At 40.9% G+C, this 19,199-nt stretch overlaps 1 protein-coding gene across 2 annotated transcripts in view; it reads right to left on the reverse strand.

The window, feature by feature from the left end:
• Nucleotides 1-19,199, reverse strand: part of RTN1 (reticulon 1) — a 248,817-nt gene that overhangs the window by 133,928 nt on the left and 95,690 nt on the right. For both annotated transcript variants that reach the window (XM_036843607.1, XM_036843608.1), the window contains exon 2: nucleotides 2,719-3,489. In XM_036843607.1, coding sequence (XP_036699502.1) covers nucleotides 2,719-3,489 — 771 coding nt within the window. The remainder of the gene's footprint in view (nucleotides 1-2,718; nucleotides 3,490-19,199) is intronic.

Here is a 19,199-nt window from a genome sequence, read left to right on the forward strand (position 1 = left end):
CTTACTATATTTTCCTAAAATACTTCACTTGTATTCATGACTGATCTTTGCTTAGAAGAAACTTTCAATATGTAAGCTGTAAGAATTTTTACCTCTGTACCTCATGGTATATTATTTAATATCATGAAAATAATTAAGTATGTTGGAGAAAGTTATAAAATGTAATAATCTATTGGAATTGAAAAAAGTATATTAGACTCCTTGCTTAAGCTTTAGGGTCTGTGGCTAAAACTGTTCTAAATTAGATCTTCTTCTGATTCATAATTCATATAATTAGGATTATTCCCCAGAGTCAGTTGATAATTCCTTATTTATTAAACAATGATAAACTGAATTCCTTTTCTTTAGGATGCTTTCCTTTTCCTCAGTCTCTATGTAGGATTATATGTAATTCTTTGTCTTACCTGTCAGCACAGGAAATGGCAGAGTGAATCAAGACCCAACAGATATAATAAAGCCCAAATCCTCCAGCGTCTATGGGCACAGTGTCACATGGTACCAGGGGCTCACAAGATGGGGAAGGGGTTAGGGTAACCTCTTGGGATAAAAAAGACAAGGAGAAAAGCCTCAATGACAAACCGAGTCCTCCTATCTCTCCTATTAATTTTATTCTTACGTGTTCTCATATGACTCAGGTGTTATGGTGTGGGATGTGTGTGGAGAGAGGAGCTGAATATGGGAGATAATTGTGTACTGGGACAGGGGACTTTCTCTTTCTGGAATAAACCTTACTTAGAATGTTTATTTGAAACAATTGCAGAGAAAACCACTGCCCTAACCCCTTGCTGTCAAATGGCCACCAACAGATCATAAAACTCCAAGATCATGAGAGCCAAATCCGACTTTGTCTTCTCTTGAAGATGCTCCAGAACCCCAATGAGTCGTGACTACCGAAGAAAAAAAAAAAATTCCCTCCTAATTAATGAATCCTATATCAAGTCTTTACCATCAGCTTTGTAAACTGTAGTTTTCTCATGAGGCATGTGTCATATAAATGGACCAAAACCTATAGGGTCATTTCACTCTTCCTGAAGACTGGCCAAAGTTCTTCTGTACTGACCACCAGACAACCCTGGAGCTCTGTAAACACAGCTTATAATGTAGTTTATATCTTCAGAGTGTCAGTATCTTTATGTCATGGGATAATCGAAGGGTTTTACATGCATTGCCAGAAAAACCACAAGGAGGCTTTGAGACTCAGATATGTTCCTACCGCCTGCTGTCAGGTGGGATAAGTCATGCTGGAGTGTGACTATTTCCCTGGTCATCTGTCCCACTGGAAGGCAGGGACTGCTTTTTGTTTGCTTTTCAACTCCAGCATCACCAGTGCCTATTCGAGTGCCTGACCAAAAGAAAGTGTGTGTTGAGTGAATGAATGAATTTGAAAATCAGGAACTTGGTGCAGTGAGCTTACAGCTGCATGAGTCTGAGGTAAGGCTGGGGAGGGGAGGAATTGATGCTAAAATCTTTAGGGAAATAAGACAGGAGGGACTTCCATTAAATCCTCTCTGTTCTAACACTTGGACTTACTGCATCATCAGGATTTAGAGCAGTCACTCCTAATTGTAAGGGTTTAGATCTGTTTTAAGAGTTCAGTAGAAGCTCTTTTACCTGAGGTGCTGAAAATTGTGTTTTTTTTAACTTTTTATTTTATATTGGAGTGTAGTTGATTAACAGTGTTGTGTTAGTTTCAGGTGTACAGCAAAGTGATTCAGTTATACATATACCTATATCTATTCTTTTGAAAATTGCTTTTTGTAAATCAAAAAGGTTTGTAAATTTCTTTTGGGTGGGGTCAGAATTCCAGCCACTGGAGGCAGGGGACAATTCAAGGATCTCTCATTATCCTCTTCATCCTGATGCCTCATGAGCGTTTGAGAGCGATGGAGATACAAAGGCTCCACTTCTACTACCCAGGATGGTGGCACAGGGTGGGATGGGGAAGCTCTAGCTACCACTCTGGCCTTTCATTAGGGTATGGGAGGTCCCCTTTGTGTTTGAGAGGGGTTTCGATGTGGTTTAACAACACCCTGCCTTGAGTCAGAGTAGAAGGCTCAGGTTGAAAAACATCATAGGCTAGTGAATTCTGAACTTTTTAAATTCTAACCAAATAGGATCTTTAGTTTAAAAAATAAAATTGTATGCAGAACTTCAATAAACTAAAAAGATGAAAATGATGCGCTGAGATTGAAGGGGGAGGGGAGGAGTACCCTTTGTTTAGGTTTCCTGTCACTGCCCATTCCCCCCCACAAAAATAAGACTCTAACCTCTACCCTACCCCCCTTCATTGTTCAGACTTTGAGTTGGGGCCAGGAATGTTAAATGCTCTGTCCAAGGTGGCCCAGCTGGTCTGGGAAGAACAGTCAAGGTACTCTCCACGATGCCCAGAGGTCAGGGAGGAGAGCTAACCTAGAAGCTGGCAGCATCTCCTTCTCTGCTCTGAAGAGTAAAGCTACAGGAGGATTTGAATGTCCCCAGTGTGTCATCTTTACCTCTCCTCTCAAATGAAGAAAGAAATATTTTACAAAGCAAATCTGATAGGGCTCTAAAAAATCCCAGATGTCAACCTTTGCTAATGGGCACAAGACTGAAAAAGTTATATGTTAATTAAATCAGTTAAATTGAGATTGAAGTATTTTGAATGCAAATCTTCACTCCTTAATGTTCAGATTTGCATATGCTGGGTTTTCCCAAGGCAGGGAACACCCGTTGCCTTACCTGTTCCAGAAGACGGAGGAGTGATGGATTCTGGGCTGTCATCTTCAGGCTCTGAGACGGTGACTGTGGGGACTGTGTCAGGACTCGGTTTCAGGCAGACATCTTGCTTCTCGGGGGCCTTCTCTGGGGTAGCAGTTTCAACAGAAGGCTCGACCTCAGTCAGCGTGATTCTGACAGGGGCCGTGATCAGAGGAGCACTGTGCCGCTCTTCAGAGATATCGTCTACATACGGTTCCGACGTTGATTCTTCAAATAAATGGTCCTTGAGGATTTTTCCCTCCACAGGAGATGGTTTCTCTGGTGCACGGGCCTCTTCGGATTTTGCTGAGATGTCAGTGTCCTTATTCAAGTCCAAGTCTTTCTCTTCCAACTTGGGGTGACGCTGCTCCTGATATTTCACCTCCTCTGGCCTCGTTATGTCAATGTATTTATAGGCTTCTGCTTTCATCTGGTCCAGGGGGTCTGCTAAGATCGTGTTCACTTCAGTGGACTCTGCAGGAGTCATTTCTATTCCAGAATCAGAGCTAAATAGGCCACGAGGCTCCGTCCCAGGCACATCTGGTAAGGAGGGCCCGGGGGTACGCATCTCCGCAGGGCTCTCTGAAGCGGTGATGTGGCTGTTTTCTTTCTGAAGAATTCCAGTGAAGTACGTAGAATCCTCCCGAGGTGGGTAACAGATGTCAGAAACCAGAGATGTGTAACACACTCCTTCCCCATCTTTTGCTGCTGCTGAAAATGTATGATCCATGGCCCTGGATACATCTGCTGCACCTGTGAATCAAAACGGCAGCAGACAGTGAGGGGGCGCCTGGCTCCAGTTCTCTCTCCAGCCTAACCCACCACCCACCCTGGCCCGTGCAGACACAGCATCCTTTCTCCTCAAGACCTCAGAGTTCCTTCGGACCACTCTCATGTTGCTTTGCCTTGTCTCCCTGATAGCCCCAGCAGACCACATAAGCTGCCACATCCAGACATGTGGGGGACAGACCCCAGAGGACTAGAAAGTTGATTCTCAACATCTGGTACTTCAAATATACAGTGACTGATTCTTACTTAGTATTATTCAACAGAAGCCTCCTTTGTATCTAAAGTATTAATGACTCTTTAAACAGAGGTGGAAATATAGGCAAATTCAGGTGTGTAAATACAACAATAGGATAGTCCACTAGGGAGAATGGTTGCTCTTGGAGACTCAACAAGCTGGGAGAAGGCTCAAGAACCCTCTCTGGTCCAGCCCTTTCATTCAGGGACTCCTGCTCAACCTGGATTGATGCCATCCCTTCTCTTGCTAAAGGTCCTCAGAGAAAGAAACTCCCAGTTTTCTGGTGGCCTCATCCCAAAGTGGTATCACCCTCTTTCTTCAGTTTTCCCCTCATTTTGTTTTTCTTTTCAGTTCCCCACCACTACCCACCCTTTGCCTTCCAGTGATATTCAAAATGACCCACTGGGAATTTCTTGGTGGGTTTCTAAGGGCAAAGTAAGTTTCCAAGTTTGAGTCTATAGAATGCTTTCACCAGGCCTTCATTTTATTCATAAATGAGCCAAAAAATTCATTAATAGCAAGCAGAAGAAGGAAACCCTTTAGTATTTTTCTGTGCTGTAAAATACTGCCAGAGGGGAAGAAAACTAACATTCATTGAGGCCGTATCATGTGCTAAGCAGCAGGATTTTACCTAATTCTTTAAAACTAATTATTTAAATTAAGCCCCACACTCTCAAGAGATCACACATACAAACACATTCAGCCCTTAAGACACACTCGAAGAATATTCCAGATTAGGGCACCAACTCATAAAAGTAACAAAGGTAGTAACAGTAACATAATAATATTAATAGCTAATATTTGAATCTTGCTATGTGTCAGAGTACCAAGCTTTTTATTAATATTGACTCATTTAATCATCAAAGCAATCCTAGAAGATAGGTACTATAATTAGCCTCATTCGACAGATGAGGAAACTGAGGAACAGAAGGGGTGAATGACACACCAAAGATCGCACAGGCAGGAAGTGGCGGAGTCAGGATTCAGACCCAAGCAGTCTAGAAGTCAGAAAACCTCACCTAGTGCCCTTTGTACCTCCTTAAATCAGTTTGTGAAGTTTTTTTTTTAAAGTAATTTTGAATCAGTTTTATTACAAATAAACTTATCTATTTTCTTTTCCTAGCTTTCTCCTTGGTTACATGAGCCACTGTTAGTCTAAGGGGAAGGGAAAAGCACAGAGCCTCTTCACTTCTAGCACTCTTCTGTCTCAGCACCATTGCAGGAGCTGCTTTCTTTCCTAGGAATTCTCTTCATCCAGATACCTGCATTTTACCTGCATACCTAATCCACTCACCGCCAAGTCTTCGCTCAAATGTCACCTTCTTAAGGAAGGCGACCCTGACCACTCTATCTCAAACTACAACTCACCCTACACTCCCAAGCAACCCTGTCCCTTCCTACTTTTCCTTTTTCCTGTAGCACTTGTCTCCTTCTAATATACCATATAATTAACTTATTTATTCATTACTTATTTAATGATTGCCTCCCCCCCCGCTTGCTAGGTATGTTCCATGAGGGCAGGAATCTTTGACTATTTTGTTCATTAATGTAGCCCAAAACCTAGAACAGGGCCAGGCACATGGTAGGTACTCAATAGATATTTGCAAAATTAAAGAAGGTAATTTTGAAGTTTAGAATAAAGCATAAATAACACAATGTGTGAGAAGACATGTTGGAACACACCCCTAAATTGCTAATGACATTCACTTTATTCAGCAAGTAGCCTAATTTTGTGAGCAACAGGCCAGTTTAAATCTGTACATTTCAGCTAGTCTTCTAGTTATACTTCCTTTGTATATGGCAGCCCCGTTTTTCAAGTTAGACAAAAACAAAAACAAACTCAATAACAAAAGGAATAGTAGTAATGATGGGTCTTATTGCCTACCATACATAGACCACCAAAGAAAAACTATTAAATTTAAATCCATGTGTGCACACACACCATTATCCTAAAGGATATTTAAAGCTTCTTTCATTATATGGGCTTAGCCTACATGTAGAACTCACTGGAGGCAGGGATATCAATGCAGAGATATTTCACTACAGACATTTGGATCCTGGGATTCTCTACCACAATTACCTGGAACCACTTCCACATGTTAATAAGTAATGGTTCACCAGAAAGTGAGGAGGGGTTTGCCACTGGATATAAATAGTCTGGGGAGTGGGGGAGGGGATGCTCTCCTGCGGAAGACACAGTAGATAGTTTCCAGGGCTGTGTCACAGTCATTATCATTCAACTTTCAGTCAATGCTTCTATTGCAGGGGCCACCACAGGACTCCTGACCCTTATAGCCCTGCAGCCCACTGTCTCCTGCCACCAGTTATCACACTAAACACAACTGTCACCTATTCAGCAACTGGTCCCAGGGATCTGCCTTGCCTCACTGGATAATCCTTAAACTCTGCAGCCTAGCATTTGAGAGACATGAATGATGTGAATGCCACCTGGCCACAGCCCTGTCTCCACGACTCCTCTCACTTACCCTCTACTCCAGGCATAGAAAGCCCTTCACAATGTCACACTCACTCTACCAGCCTTTCTAGCCCTTTCACTCTCCAATTCAAACTCTCAGCTCTGGTTAATAAAAACTACCCGTCACTTCTCCAACACTTATTCCTTACAATCTCCACATCCAAATCTCCACCTTTAACTTCAAGCCATTAAAGAAAAACAGCTTTAAATGCTACCCACTCCAAGATGAATTTGCTGACCACACCTGTCAAGACCTGACCCCTTCCTATTTTTCTCCCTCCCCTATCCTGTAGCACTTAATTATATTGCTTGTGTCACATGCATGACACACGACTTCTATATGTCTACGTCATCTCCTGCCAACCTGTCAGTTCCTGGAGTCTGAGGCTCATGTCTTGCACACTACATTGTACATAGTAGTCACCCAATACAAAATGAATAAATGAATGAATGGACCAATCAATCAATGAGTAGACATTCTATGCAGAACAAACTAATTGATGCAAGTTACAAAGAGGATGTTTTTAATCTATTATGTGAAAGAACTATCCAGAATTCAAGTCATCCAACAATGGGATGGAGCTGAATCTCAGGAACAAGACTGTTATGATCCCAGTGGGCAGGCAGATAGAGAGAGGCCCAGAGTCTGTCTAGGCAGGAACCAGCATTTGGTAGAAAGTTGGATAGGACAACAGCAGAAGTCTCTTCCAACTCTCTATGATTTTTTTAAATTATTTATTTATTTATGGCTGTGTTGGGTCTTCGTTTCTGTGCGAGGGCTTTCTCTAGTTGTGGCAAGCGGGGGCCACTCTTCATCACGGTGCACGGGCCTCTCACTATCGCGGCCTCTCTTGTTGCGGAGCACAGGCTCCAGACGCGCAGGCTCAGTAATTGTGGCTCACGGGCCCAGCTGCTCCGCGGCATGTGGGATCTTCCCAGACCAGGGCTCGAACCCGTGTCCCCTGCATTGGCAGGCAGATTCTCAACCACTGCGTCACCAGGGAAGCCCTCTCTATGATTTTTACACCAATTGGCTGCCACCATAGTGGGACACAGCTTCCTTTACTTCTTCTTTGCCTGTACAATGGAATCAACATAATTTTCCCTGAGGTGATGCCACAGAGCTTGCCAGATATATGGTAATAATTGAGGGAATAGACTCTAGATTACATCTATATTACTTGAGAGACTATAAATAGAGTCAGTTATTGGGAAGAACTCCCACCCCTGAAATCCTCATCTTACTAGCTTCATCTTGCTCAGAAAACCCAGCATAAAATTGGAAGGACTCCTTTGTCACACTCTACAAATACTACCAAGTAGAGGAAGAGGAACAAAGCCATTTGTGTAAATCACACATTTTAAATGGGACCATGTAAGAACCCTCAAAAAGCAACAAATAATCTAAATACTCTAAATGTGGTCATGTCCCATTTCTTAAATTGAGCTAAATATCCTGAAAGATTCTCAAGGTGCAAAGTTATTGAATTTAAAAATGTGTATACATTACATAGGGCCTGTTAGATAGAACTCTTGAAAATAGGAAGTCCTTGTAGACAGTAAATTATGTGAGAGCAGAGTCCTGTGGGATCACTGAAAATGGGAAGCAGAACTGAGCCTCAAGGCTCAGGAAAGCCAATTAATCCTTGTCAGCACTTCCTGCAGAGCTGGCAGCTGTGGGGACTGAGGCAGACAGCATAAGCCAGTTGCCCCAGGCAGGAACCAATATTGTTACATTGTTAGATACAAATCCACTAAATAAAAGGGCTTTCCTTGTCTAGACTAGAAATTACTACTTTCTTTATATAAGCAAGGATTCCTGGGAACATCTGATTTCCTCATTCTCTCTGGCTATTGCCTTGGCCATCCAGAAACCTGATTCACGTGGAGGCAGATGTACATGGAGAGTCAATGTGTGGACTCACACGTGCCCTCTCGGGAGGTGGCCGGACAGGAGGGCACAGCAAATTTAAAATGGGATTGATTTTCAAATTTTCATTTTACAAGGAACTTTTTAGGAAAGTACTTATAATAAAAGCTGAAGGAGCCATAGGTCACTATTTCCAGTCAAAAGCTAAGCGGAAGAAGAATGAAAATAAGCTAAAACTATTGCCATTAAATCATATGTGCTGATAAAATCAGGCTTTTGTATTCACCAATGTCCTACATCAGAAATGCTAATCATGAGCTAGACAAATTCAGTAGTCTCCGAAATGATGGGTGTTTTATTTTATTTTTTTAATTTCTTCCATAATACTAAGGAATGGTGACTAGCTGAAGACAGTTTGACTTTTCTCAAAGAAAGTTTCAATCCTACAATCCTCATTCTTGACTCTGACTTATCCTTACCGAATCAAGCTCATTGAATTGCTAGCCTACAGCTTAGGTTTGTATTCTGGCTCTACTACTATCAGTTGTGAGACTCTGGGCAAGGTAGCCTCTCTAAGATTCGTTTATTCAGTTTCAAAATGGGGGCAATAATAGTTCCCATCTTATTGGGCTGTTATAGGGATTAAATGAGATTATGCACTTAGCTCTACTCCTGGCACATAGTACACACACTCAGTAAATGAGAGCTGTGGATTTCATGATTACCTCTATTTTGCAGGGAGGACACCAGCATTTGCAATATATACCATCTGTCCATTTGGTACTTTATGCTATCTAGTGACATGTGATCAGGGTCGTTTGGGCCAGAGGAGTTAAATATAGCCAGTCCACACTCATGTTGCCCTCTGGGGTCTGCTGTAGATGCTGAAGTCCCAGGAGTACAAGGCCAGGGTTCTCTGCACAGCTCCATGAGCAGGTGGTTGGGTGTTAAGTAGTTTCTAGTGATACAACTGATGGATCCTGTCATGAACATGGTGATGACTGACTTCGGTATGATATGTTGAAATTTACCAAGACAACAGAAAAGGAAGGCGAGTGTTCGGTACCCACAGATGAGGTTTCTCCCTTGTGGACAGAGCTAATTCTGACTCCTCAGGGTGGAGATAAGGGGTCTATAGTTTAAGATGATACTTCTGTAACTCAATAAAGACCCTCTCATTGCACTGAAATGGAAACATTGAGAATGCCAGAAAGAAGAATGATTATATGAAAAGGTTTTCTGAGCACAGAGGTAGATGTGCTCCATTAGATAAACATCTGGATTAAAAATAAGAACAAAACACCAATTACTGTTTGAATAGAGTCAACACTAACACGGTATAGGGGACAATAGTTCCATTAATTGAGAAATATTTTTTAAAGGGGGGAGCATATAAAAAACTGGAATGACAGTAGGAGTAGGGTGAGAGATGCATGTTAAAATTCAAGAATTAAAGGCCAGGGGGCTTCCCTGGTGGCGCAGTGGTTGAGAATCTGCCTGCTAATGCAGGGGACACGGGTTCGAGCCCTGGTCTGGGAAGATCCCACATGCCGCGGAGCAACTAGACCCGTGAGCCACAACTACTGAGCCTGCGCGTCTGGAGCCTGTGCTCCGCAACAAGAGAGGCCGCGACAGTGAGAGGCCTGTGCACCGCGATGAGGAGTGGCCCCCGCTTGCCACAACTAGAGAAAGCCCTCGCACAGAAACGAAGACCTAACACGGACAAAAATAAATTAATTAATTAATTTTAAAAAAATTTTTAAAAAGGAATTAAAGGCCAGAAACAGTGACCCAAAGTGAATCTGCATTCACTTTTCCCAGAATCATTTGCCCTTAGACTGCCTATGTGATGGACAGTAGTAGCCTGCACAGAGGTTAGGCAGTGAGGCTTTTCCCCTGAAACTCTCACTCATCTTTTCTAAATGCTAAGAAATCAGCAGGCCCACGGTATGGAGGCTGTGACACATTTGACAACAGAGCCATCTATGAGGGATGGATATGCCAGGGAGGCTCCAGGAGCCTCTGTGTCACTTAGAAAACATTCTCTTCTAAAATTAAGTACCCTGTTATTTAACATGACAAATGGGCACTGAGAAATTCAGGTACATCCATTCTTTAAAAATTTATCTATGTGATTAGTTAATTGAGTAAAAAGGAAAAGATCAGCCTGCATTCCCTAGCAAAAGACTTGAAGCCAATGCTGATGACATGCTCGGGGTTTAAGAACATGAGTAAGTACTCTTTCTTTCCCCAACTCACTGCCTTATTTAAAGCTCGCCTGACAGAATAACAGATTTAGCTGTCGGGATTGTAAAATTAATGTTTAATAAAAAATGATTCAGCAAGTTTTGGGTTTTTCCCCCACTATGAAGAGCCAGGGCTTGCATTGCCTGTGGAGTTTTCACTTTAGCAGAAAATTCTGTTAGAGGGAAAAACCTGGCCCAGCAGCAAACCACTGTCTAAGTTTCTCTGACGGTTCTCAGCAGGGTCTTGGAAAGCATAAAGCTGCCAAGTGCTGAGATGCAAAGTAAGCCCAAGTTCTGATGAGCGTCGAAGTGTGGGGACTTCTTTTGCCTGTGTTCAAAGATGGAAATGTGATTCTGCAGCCCTCTTGGGTGGGGAAAATTTTTTGGGGGGGAGGGGGTAAATACTTATTTATAATTTACTTAGATTTTAAGAAAAGTTCCTTAAAACCCTACCTAGACTTCCCATTGCTTTTTTTTAAATACAAGCTTTACTGATTTATAATTCACAAACCACAAAATTCACTCCTAAAGCATGCAACTCAGCAGTTTTTGTATATTCACAGAATTATGCAACCATCACTATTAACTAATCCACCCACTTAATTTAGATATATTCCACTCTTAATGTTTTCAATACAGAAAAAGCTCTAAGTTACCTTCACCATGCAAAGAATTACCTTTGGAACAACAAAAAAAGTTATCCCAATCTTTGTATTATTTGTTGAAGAATTTTGCTCTCTAATTTCCAAAGAGAAAAATAATTGTTCTTGGTCGTTTCCTTAATGCTATGTATATATTGATAGTAGCAAAAAAATACGTACTATGTTTCTGTTTACACTTTAATAGTTCTTTCACTCCCTCCCCTGACAGAGAATCATCTAGCTAATCCTCAGAAACCTTCTTACATGACCTTTCTCCCTTACTTCCCATCCATGGCTACTTCCCCAGCTGGACCCTTATCACCTTCTACTTGAATTAATGTGATAGTTTCCTCAGTGTTCTAGGGGTTCCAGCCTTGCCTCTTCTTTGTGCCACCTTGCACACAGCTGACACATTCATCTCCCTAAAACACCACTTTCACCGTTTCACTTCTCTGTTCCAAAGCTTTTGGTGAGCATCTTTGCCCATCCTTTGGCTTAGAATTCAGGATCATCATCAATGAGACCCCAGTCTGCCTTTATGGTTTTATTTCTGAGCCTGCTCAAGAAACACACCTGTTCACCCACAAACATGAAATTTTCAACTTCTATGCCTCTGTGCAAGTCCTTTTCCTCAACTGAAAGGCCCCTTCACTCCTCCCTAAGTCCAAATAAAGCCTCTGGTGATGCCACACCTCCTCTAAGCAGCCTCCTCCTACCACCCCACTCCTCACTGCTTTCTCCCTCATCTCCACTCTGAGGCATGACCATTTGTTTGGGGTTCACCAGCTTTTCTGCCTTTGTCACCAGTTATCTTTTTTCCTATACTGGTTGAGAACCATGTCTTATACTTCTTCATATCTTTGAGCTCCTAGCACTGTGCTTTGCACATAGTATGTACTCAGTAATCACTGAATGGATGATTACCTCCATATTACCATCTGATTGAGTCACATTCAAGAACTTTTATTATAAGCTTTACCATTAATCATGTATTAATTCAATCAAAAAGATTTGTTGAACACTTACTATATGCAAAGTGGAGGACATTCCCATATATATGTAGGCTTAGAAATCTGGTGTCACAAAAATCCACTATTAAGTCATTGTTTGTAACTGGAAGTTTGGGTGTCCCTGGCTGCTTGTGGCAGTGAATGCTGGGGAGTGGCAGTGATGTTGGAGGATCATAATAAGAGGAGAAAGGTCCTATATGGAGCCCTGACATGTCATATATCCTGATTCATCTTTCAGGTCAGGCATGGCATTATCAGAAAAAAAAAATAAAGATGAATTCGAAGGGTTCTTTGAAGTTACCAAATTCAATCCTCCCTCAATTCCAGGATCTCATCCACAATATTCAGGATTGGCCGTCTCTGAACCTTAGTTTGGATATTCACGTTCATAGTATCACACTGTTTGCTATGAAAACCAATTAATTATAATTAATAAGTGTTTGTAGTTAGGTCCTGGGGTCAAATGCATGACTTTTAATACAGACTCCAACATTTACTAGCTCTGTGGCAGATTTTCTAATGCCTTTGTGCGTCTATCTCATCTGTTAATAATAATTATCACCTCATAGAATTGTTGTGAAGATTAAATGAGATGGTGGGATCAAAGCACTAAGAATCACGCCTGATACACATTAAGGGCTCATTATTATTTTTAGAATTGAACTTTACACCTCACTTTTGCTTCTAGCCTTTAGTCCCAGGTTTGTCTTCAGAGTCTGTTAGTGGAAGCAGATAACTTAAATAATCACAAAACAATACAGCACATAAAGGGCTAATCTCCCTAATATATAAACAGTTCCTAGAATTCAAGAAGAAAAAGCCTAAGGATCCATTTTTTTGGATAATGAAAAAAGGGTAAGAATAAACACTGCATGGAAAAAGCAATATAAATGACCTTAGAGCATAAAAATGCAAATTAAAACAACCCTAAAATGACATTTCTCCCTTATCAGATTGGGAAGAATTCAAAAAAGTTTGGCAATACACTCTTTGGTGAGGCTGAAGGAAAACAGGCACTCACGTACTGAGACAAGTCTGGTAGGAGTAGAATATGATATAATTCCTACAGAGGGCAATTTGGCAGTGCCTATCCAAATTACAAATGCATTTATTCTTTTTTTTTTTCTTAACATCTTTATTGGAGTATAACTGCTTTACAATGGTGTGTTAGTTTCTGCTTTATAATAAAGTGAATCAGCTATACATATACATATATCCCCATATCTCCTCCCTCTTGCATCTCCCTCCCATCATCCCTATCCCACCCCTCTAGGTGGACACAAAGCACCGAGCTGATATTCCTGTGCTATGCAGCTGCTTTCCACTAGCTACCTATTTTACATTTGGTAGTGTATACATGTCAATGCTACTCTCTCACTTCGCCCCACCTTACCCTTCCTCCTTCCCATGTCCTCAAGTACATTCTCTACATCTGCATCTTTATGCCTGTCCTCCTGCCCCTAGGTTCTTCAGACCAATTTTTTTTTTTTTTTTAGATTCCATATATATGTCTTAGCATATGGTATTTGTTTTTCTCTTTCTGACTTACTTCACTCTGTATGACAGACTCTAGGTCCATCCACCTCACTACAAATAACTCAGTTTCGTTTCTTTTTATGGCTGAGTAATATTCCATTGTATATAGGTGCCACATCTTCTTTATCCATTCATCTGTAGATGGACACTTAGGCTGCTTCCATGTCCTGGCTACTGTAAATAGAGCTGCAATGAACATTGTGGTACATGACTCTTTTTGAATTACGGTTTTCTCAGGATATATGCCCAGAAGTGGGATTGCTGGGTCGTATGGTAGTTCTATTTTTAGTTTTTTAAGGAACCTGCATACTGTTCTCCATAGTGGCTGTATCAATTTACATTCCCACCAACAGTGCAAGAGGGTTTCATTTTCTCCACACCCTCTCCAGCATTTATTGTTTCTAGATTTTTTGATGATGGCCATTCTGACCGGTGTGAGATGATATCTCATTGTAGTTTTGATTTGCATTTCTCTAATGATTAATGATGTTGAGCATTCTTTCATTTGTTTGTTGGCAATCTGTACATCTTCTTTGGAGAAATGTCTATTTAGGTCTTCTGCCCATTTTTGGATTGGGTTGTTTGTTTTTTGATATTGAGCTGCATGAGCTGCTTGTAAATCTTGGAGATTAATCCTTTGTCAGTTGTTTCATTTGCAAATATTTTCTCCCACTCTGAGGGCTGTCTTTTCGTCTTGTTTATGGTTTCCTTTGCTGTGCAAAAGCTTTTAAGTTTCATTAGGTCCCATTTGTTTATTTTTGTTTTTATTTCCATTTCTCTAGGAGGTGGGTCAAAGAGGATCTTGCTGTGATTTATGCCATAGAGTGTTCTGCCTATGTTTTCCTCTAAGAGTTTTATAGTGTCTGGCCTTACAACAAATGCATTTATTCTTTGAACCAACAATCTTACTTATAGGAATTAGTCTACAGACATATCTGCATGTGTATAAAGTGAATATGAACAAAGTTATTCACTGCAGCATAGTTTGAAATAACAAAAATTGGAATCAGCTTAAATACTCATTATCAGGACCTGATTAAATGAACTCTGTACTTCTACACATAGAATACTAAGTAGTTGTACAAAAAAACTGAAGACAATCTCCACGTACTGATATGGAAAGATTTTCAGATATTGTTAAGAGAAAAAGCAAGATGCAGAGTATGTGTTATATAGATAGAGATATATAGACACAGATATGTAGAATGCTAACTCTCATGTAAGAAAAGGGGGAAATAAGAATATATGCTTGCATTTGTTTATATCTTCATAAAGAATCACTGGGAGAATACACAAGAAACTAATTATTAGCCATGGGAGTGGGACAGCATAGAGTAACAGAAGTGGAAGGGAGACTTTTCATTATGTACTTCTTTTAAAAATTTATTTTCTTCTTTCAACCAAATGAATGTATTACTCTTTAAATTTTTAATTTCATTTAAAAATAAAGAAAAAGAGAACAATGTGGGATGATAGTAATAGTGTTGCACAAACTATCATGGGAACCCCCAGCCCAGCTTCCTTCTTCCACATGACAGATGTTCAAAGATTTGAAGCAGATGTGTCCTCTCTTAGGTTCTCATGGCTCAGGCTAGAGCCTTCTTCATTCTCTCTTTCACATGATTTGTTTTCCTCACACTGGGAGCTCCTAAGAGACATGAACTGTACCTGTACCTCACTGTTTCCCTCATGCTAAGCATGTTTGCTGGCATATAGGTTTTATTTGGTAAATACTTAAGGGATAAATCAATGACTATGTTTCCATACTCATCATACTGGTTACAACCAGGGGATACACTATAGTTTGTCATTATCCCTCTAAAATCTGACCTGGACCTGACTACAACCTGATGAGGCCAGAGACGGACAGTGAGACAATTTCCCCTCCCAGTTTTGATTCCCTTGACTTAAACTTCCTATTTTTATTCACAAACCTTTATATTTTCGGCCCTGTACTATTAGCTCATGTTGCATTTCTGTCCAACTAAAACATGTGGGTATATAAATTTTTTTTAAAACTGTATAATTTCAAATTGCACACTTTTAGCCACAGCACTGGGTATATCTCATAAGTTTGAAAGACATTAAAGTCAGATGCAAAGATTTTTTGTAATTGCCTATGACCTGCATCTATCATTTAGAACAGACTGAAGAAGACCCTAGAAAGGGAATTTACCTCACTCTGGAATAATCCACAAGATCAAGATAAAGCTAGAGTTAGGGTGTCTCATTAGAATGTGTTTTATAAAGGGAAATCTATGTCCACACAGCATAAGGCGACCCTTGCAGGGCTGCCATCAGCCCATACTGTGTCTTGACCAAAAAAAAAAAAAAAAAGATGTCCTTCATCTGGCAGATACAGACCAGTGCCTGAGACATGCATCCTCTGCTGAAAATCTTGGATTTTGTGCCTGCGTTGGGAGTTGAACACAGATCCCTAGAATCTAAAACAATGTTATGTAAAGTGATACACTTTGGGAGGCACATAAGGAAGGACAAAGGAGGATGACTGAGGGATAATTCTGTTAGAAAGATGACATGTCACGTGGCATGACATGGTATAAAGTATGTTACAGCATGCTGTGGTGTGGTGTGAATGGTGTGTGCTGTGCTGTGTTGTGCCCTGACATGACAGAGCATGCAGTATGGAGCGCTAGGACATGCTGTGGTTTGTTGTGTCAGGGTGCTTTGAGTGTGGCATTCTGTGACAGAAAAGTCCCAAGCTTTAGAGGACTTGGCCTTCCATCTCTCCATCAAGTTACTGACCTTTAATAAGTCATTAAATTCTCAGGAAATCTGTTTCCTCACTTGCAAAAGGAAGATAACAACAACTAACATTTAAATTGCATGCTTACCAGGTGCTAAAAATGGATTATCTCATTTCAAGCTTAAACAATCTGAGGGCTTTTTTTTTAAACCACACCCATACTATTGATAAAGAAACGGAAGCTTAGAGAGGTTAAGGAACTGACTGTGCGGAACACAGCCAGAAAAGACAGACTCAGATCTTGGATTTAGGGCAATCTGACTCCAAAGCAGATGCTATTAGCACTATTCTCAGAACTGCTGTGAGGATTAAAGGAGACTGAATGATTTTGTCACCAGCAAAGCCCATTAACAATTCCCAGGAAATAAAAATAGAATCTGGGTAATAAAGTCTAACCTTTTTTTTTTTCTCCTTCATGCTTAGTCTAGTTTCATTTGCTCATAGGTTGCCTCAGGCAGAGGCCTAGCACCTGGCCCTTCAGATCAGAGGTCCTAGCAAGACAGGGCTGTGCCGACACCTCAGGTAGGTGGGTCCCGTTTAGAAGTGCTGCCCACGACACTCAATTAAAGATGGCCGCAGCAGCAGACTGTGAGCAGAGACTCTGCGACCGCCCCAGGGGAGAACTCCGCCCACTCCCCCTCCCCTCTGATGAGATCCCTATAAAGCAGCCCCGCCCACAGGCTGCTGGGGAGAGCATGTGCTCTGAAATGGGAGCTCCCACCTCTCCATTCTTTATTAAAGAATAAAGCTTTCCTTTCCTTCCTAAACGAAGAACTCAGTCTTGTTCCATTGGCGTGAGCCACACTGGGCAGGAGGACCCTTTTTGTGGTCGGACCTGAAAGGATCAATAGCATGATTAACATTAGCTACCATTCTGCATTTATACAGTACACCTTCTTCCTCAAGTTTTCAAAATCTAACTCCTGTGTTCTGGAATATTTGAAATTTAATTTGGGATTTTGAGCATTCCTAATTTTAAACATAATCTCACGTGGAATGCAGGTTGTAAGAGTAGAAACAGGTGAATGACATGTGGGGACAAATTAACATAAAACTGGAATTCAGGACGCATCACTTGGTAGGCTCAAAGGCAAACCACTTGACTTTAACACACACATAAAAACAATCACATGCAGTCACAATCAAAATATATGTAGAAAATTTATTCTATTAAGGTGTACAGAAAATGGAGCCCAGAGGTAGCTATACTAATCAAGGAGAAAGAAAAGAAAGATTAATGCCCTTTATCAACAACAGCATTCATTTTGCTTCTCTGAGCTATCTGATCTATGGGCCGAGGTAGTGTTTAAAGCAAGACAATAACTCAGCCATTGATGTGCCAGAGTTTGGGAGTATTGATCCAAGTGGCTTGAGTGCTCAGTCAGGAAACTACATCAAGATTCCTTTTCTTCCCATTTTCTTTCCTTTTATCTCCAAGAAGAAAAAGAACAATAAATAATAAGCAATAAATTCAAAACACATAATTTCTTCCACCAATGCAAAATTTCAATCAACTGCATATTTGAAGGGGATAACTGAAATATCGCACTGTTCTAGTATAAGCTACCTGCATGATGATCAATAAAAATGCACTGTGTTTTGGGGAATTTGGAGAAAGATTGCTATTGTGAGGAAAATGAGACTTGCACTGGGGATCTGAAAATACATATGTTTTAGAGAGGCAGAGGGAAGCAGTACAAAGTTATTTTGGGAGCAGAAAATAATAGCAAAGGTAAAGACGAAGTAATGAGTAGGAAAGAATCCCAACTCCAACAGGAGAGCTTGGGAAGCAGTGGGAAGTCAGGCCAGAAGGGGTGGCTGGGATTATGAAGCCAGTGTGAGGGTTTCATAGAGATGGTGGGAAACAAGGATCCAGTGATTGTTTTAGAGCAATTAGTCCAATAATAGCTCCCACAATGGCAGCATACAGGTTTGGGAGTCATATCAAATTAATTTGTGATTTTTTTTAAATTATAAAAGCAATATTACATGATCACTATAACATTTTTTTTTTAATACGTAAGTACACAGAGGCTAAGAAAAAGAGTGGTTTCAGCAGATGCCATGAAAAAATAGTGAACATTCAGCAGGACTTGCTTTTAAATATAGCCTGCGGACTTTACTGGTGGCTCAGTGGTTAAGAATCCACCTGCCAATGCAGGGGACATGGATTCAATCCCTGGTCCGGGAAGATCCCACATGCCGCGGAGCAACTAAGCCTGTGCGCCACAACTACTGAGCCTGCATTCTAGAGCCTGCGAGCCACAACTACTGAAGCCCACGTGCCTAGAGCCCGTGCTCTGCAACAAGAAAAGCCACAGCAATGAGAAGCCCGTGTACCACAACGAAGAGTGGCCTCCGCTCGCTGCAACTAGAGAAAGCCTGCACGCAGCAACGAAGACCAAATGCAGACAAAAATAAATAAATAAATTTATTTAAAAAAAAAAATATATATATATATATATATATATCCTGGAGTTCTAGGCTCCAGAGAGCACAGCTCTCAAAGAGACCAGAGAAGGTAGGTTCAGAAGAAAGTTCTTTAATACAGAAGTGCCTGGCTCAGGAAGTTTCACAGAAGTGAAGGGTTTTGAGCTCAATCTTGAAGGATGTGGAGGATTTGTATAGGCCAAGGTATAGGTAATAAATTTCCAAGGACAGAAGCTTTGATGCTCTGATGTTCAGTCAAATGTATTCAGAGAGTTATTTGAATTTCTACAAATCCCATCTAAATTTTGGACACCATCTCACAGGCATTTTTTTAAGTAGTCTGAAATGAATCTGTCATGTTTGAGGGCAAAAAAAATAGACTCCCTAAACAAGCTAGTATATGAACAGTTAAAACAGTCTGGATAAAACCATAAATAAATAAAAGCTTGCAGAGGATACTGCA

This window comes from Balaenoptera musculus, chromosome 2 (assembly GCF_009873245.2).
Source record: "Balaenoptera musculus isolate JJ_BM4_2016_0621 chromosome 2, mBalMus1.pri.v3, whole genome shotgun sequence".
Lineage (NCBI taxonomy): Eukaryota > Metazoa > Chordata > Mammalia > Artiodactyla > Balaenopteridae > Balaenoptera > Balaenoptera musculus.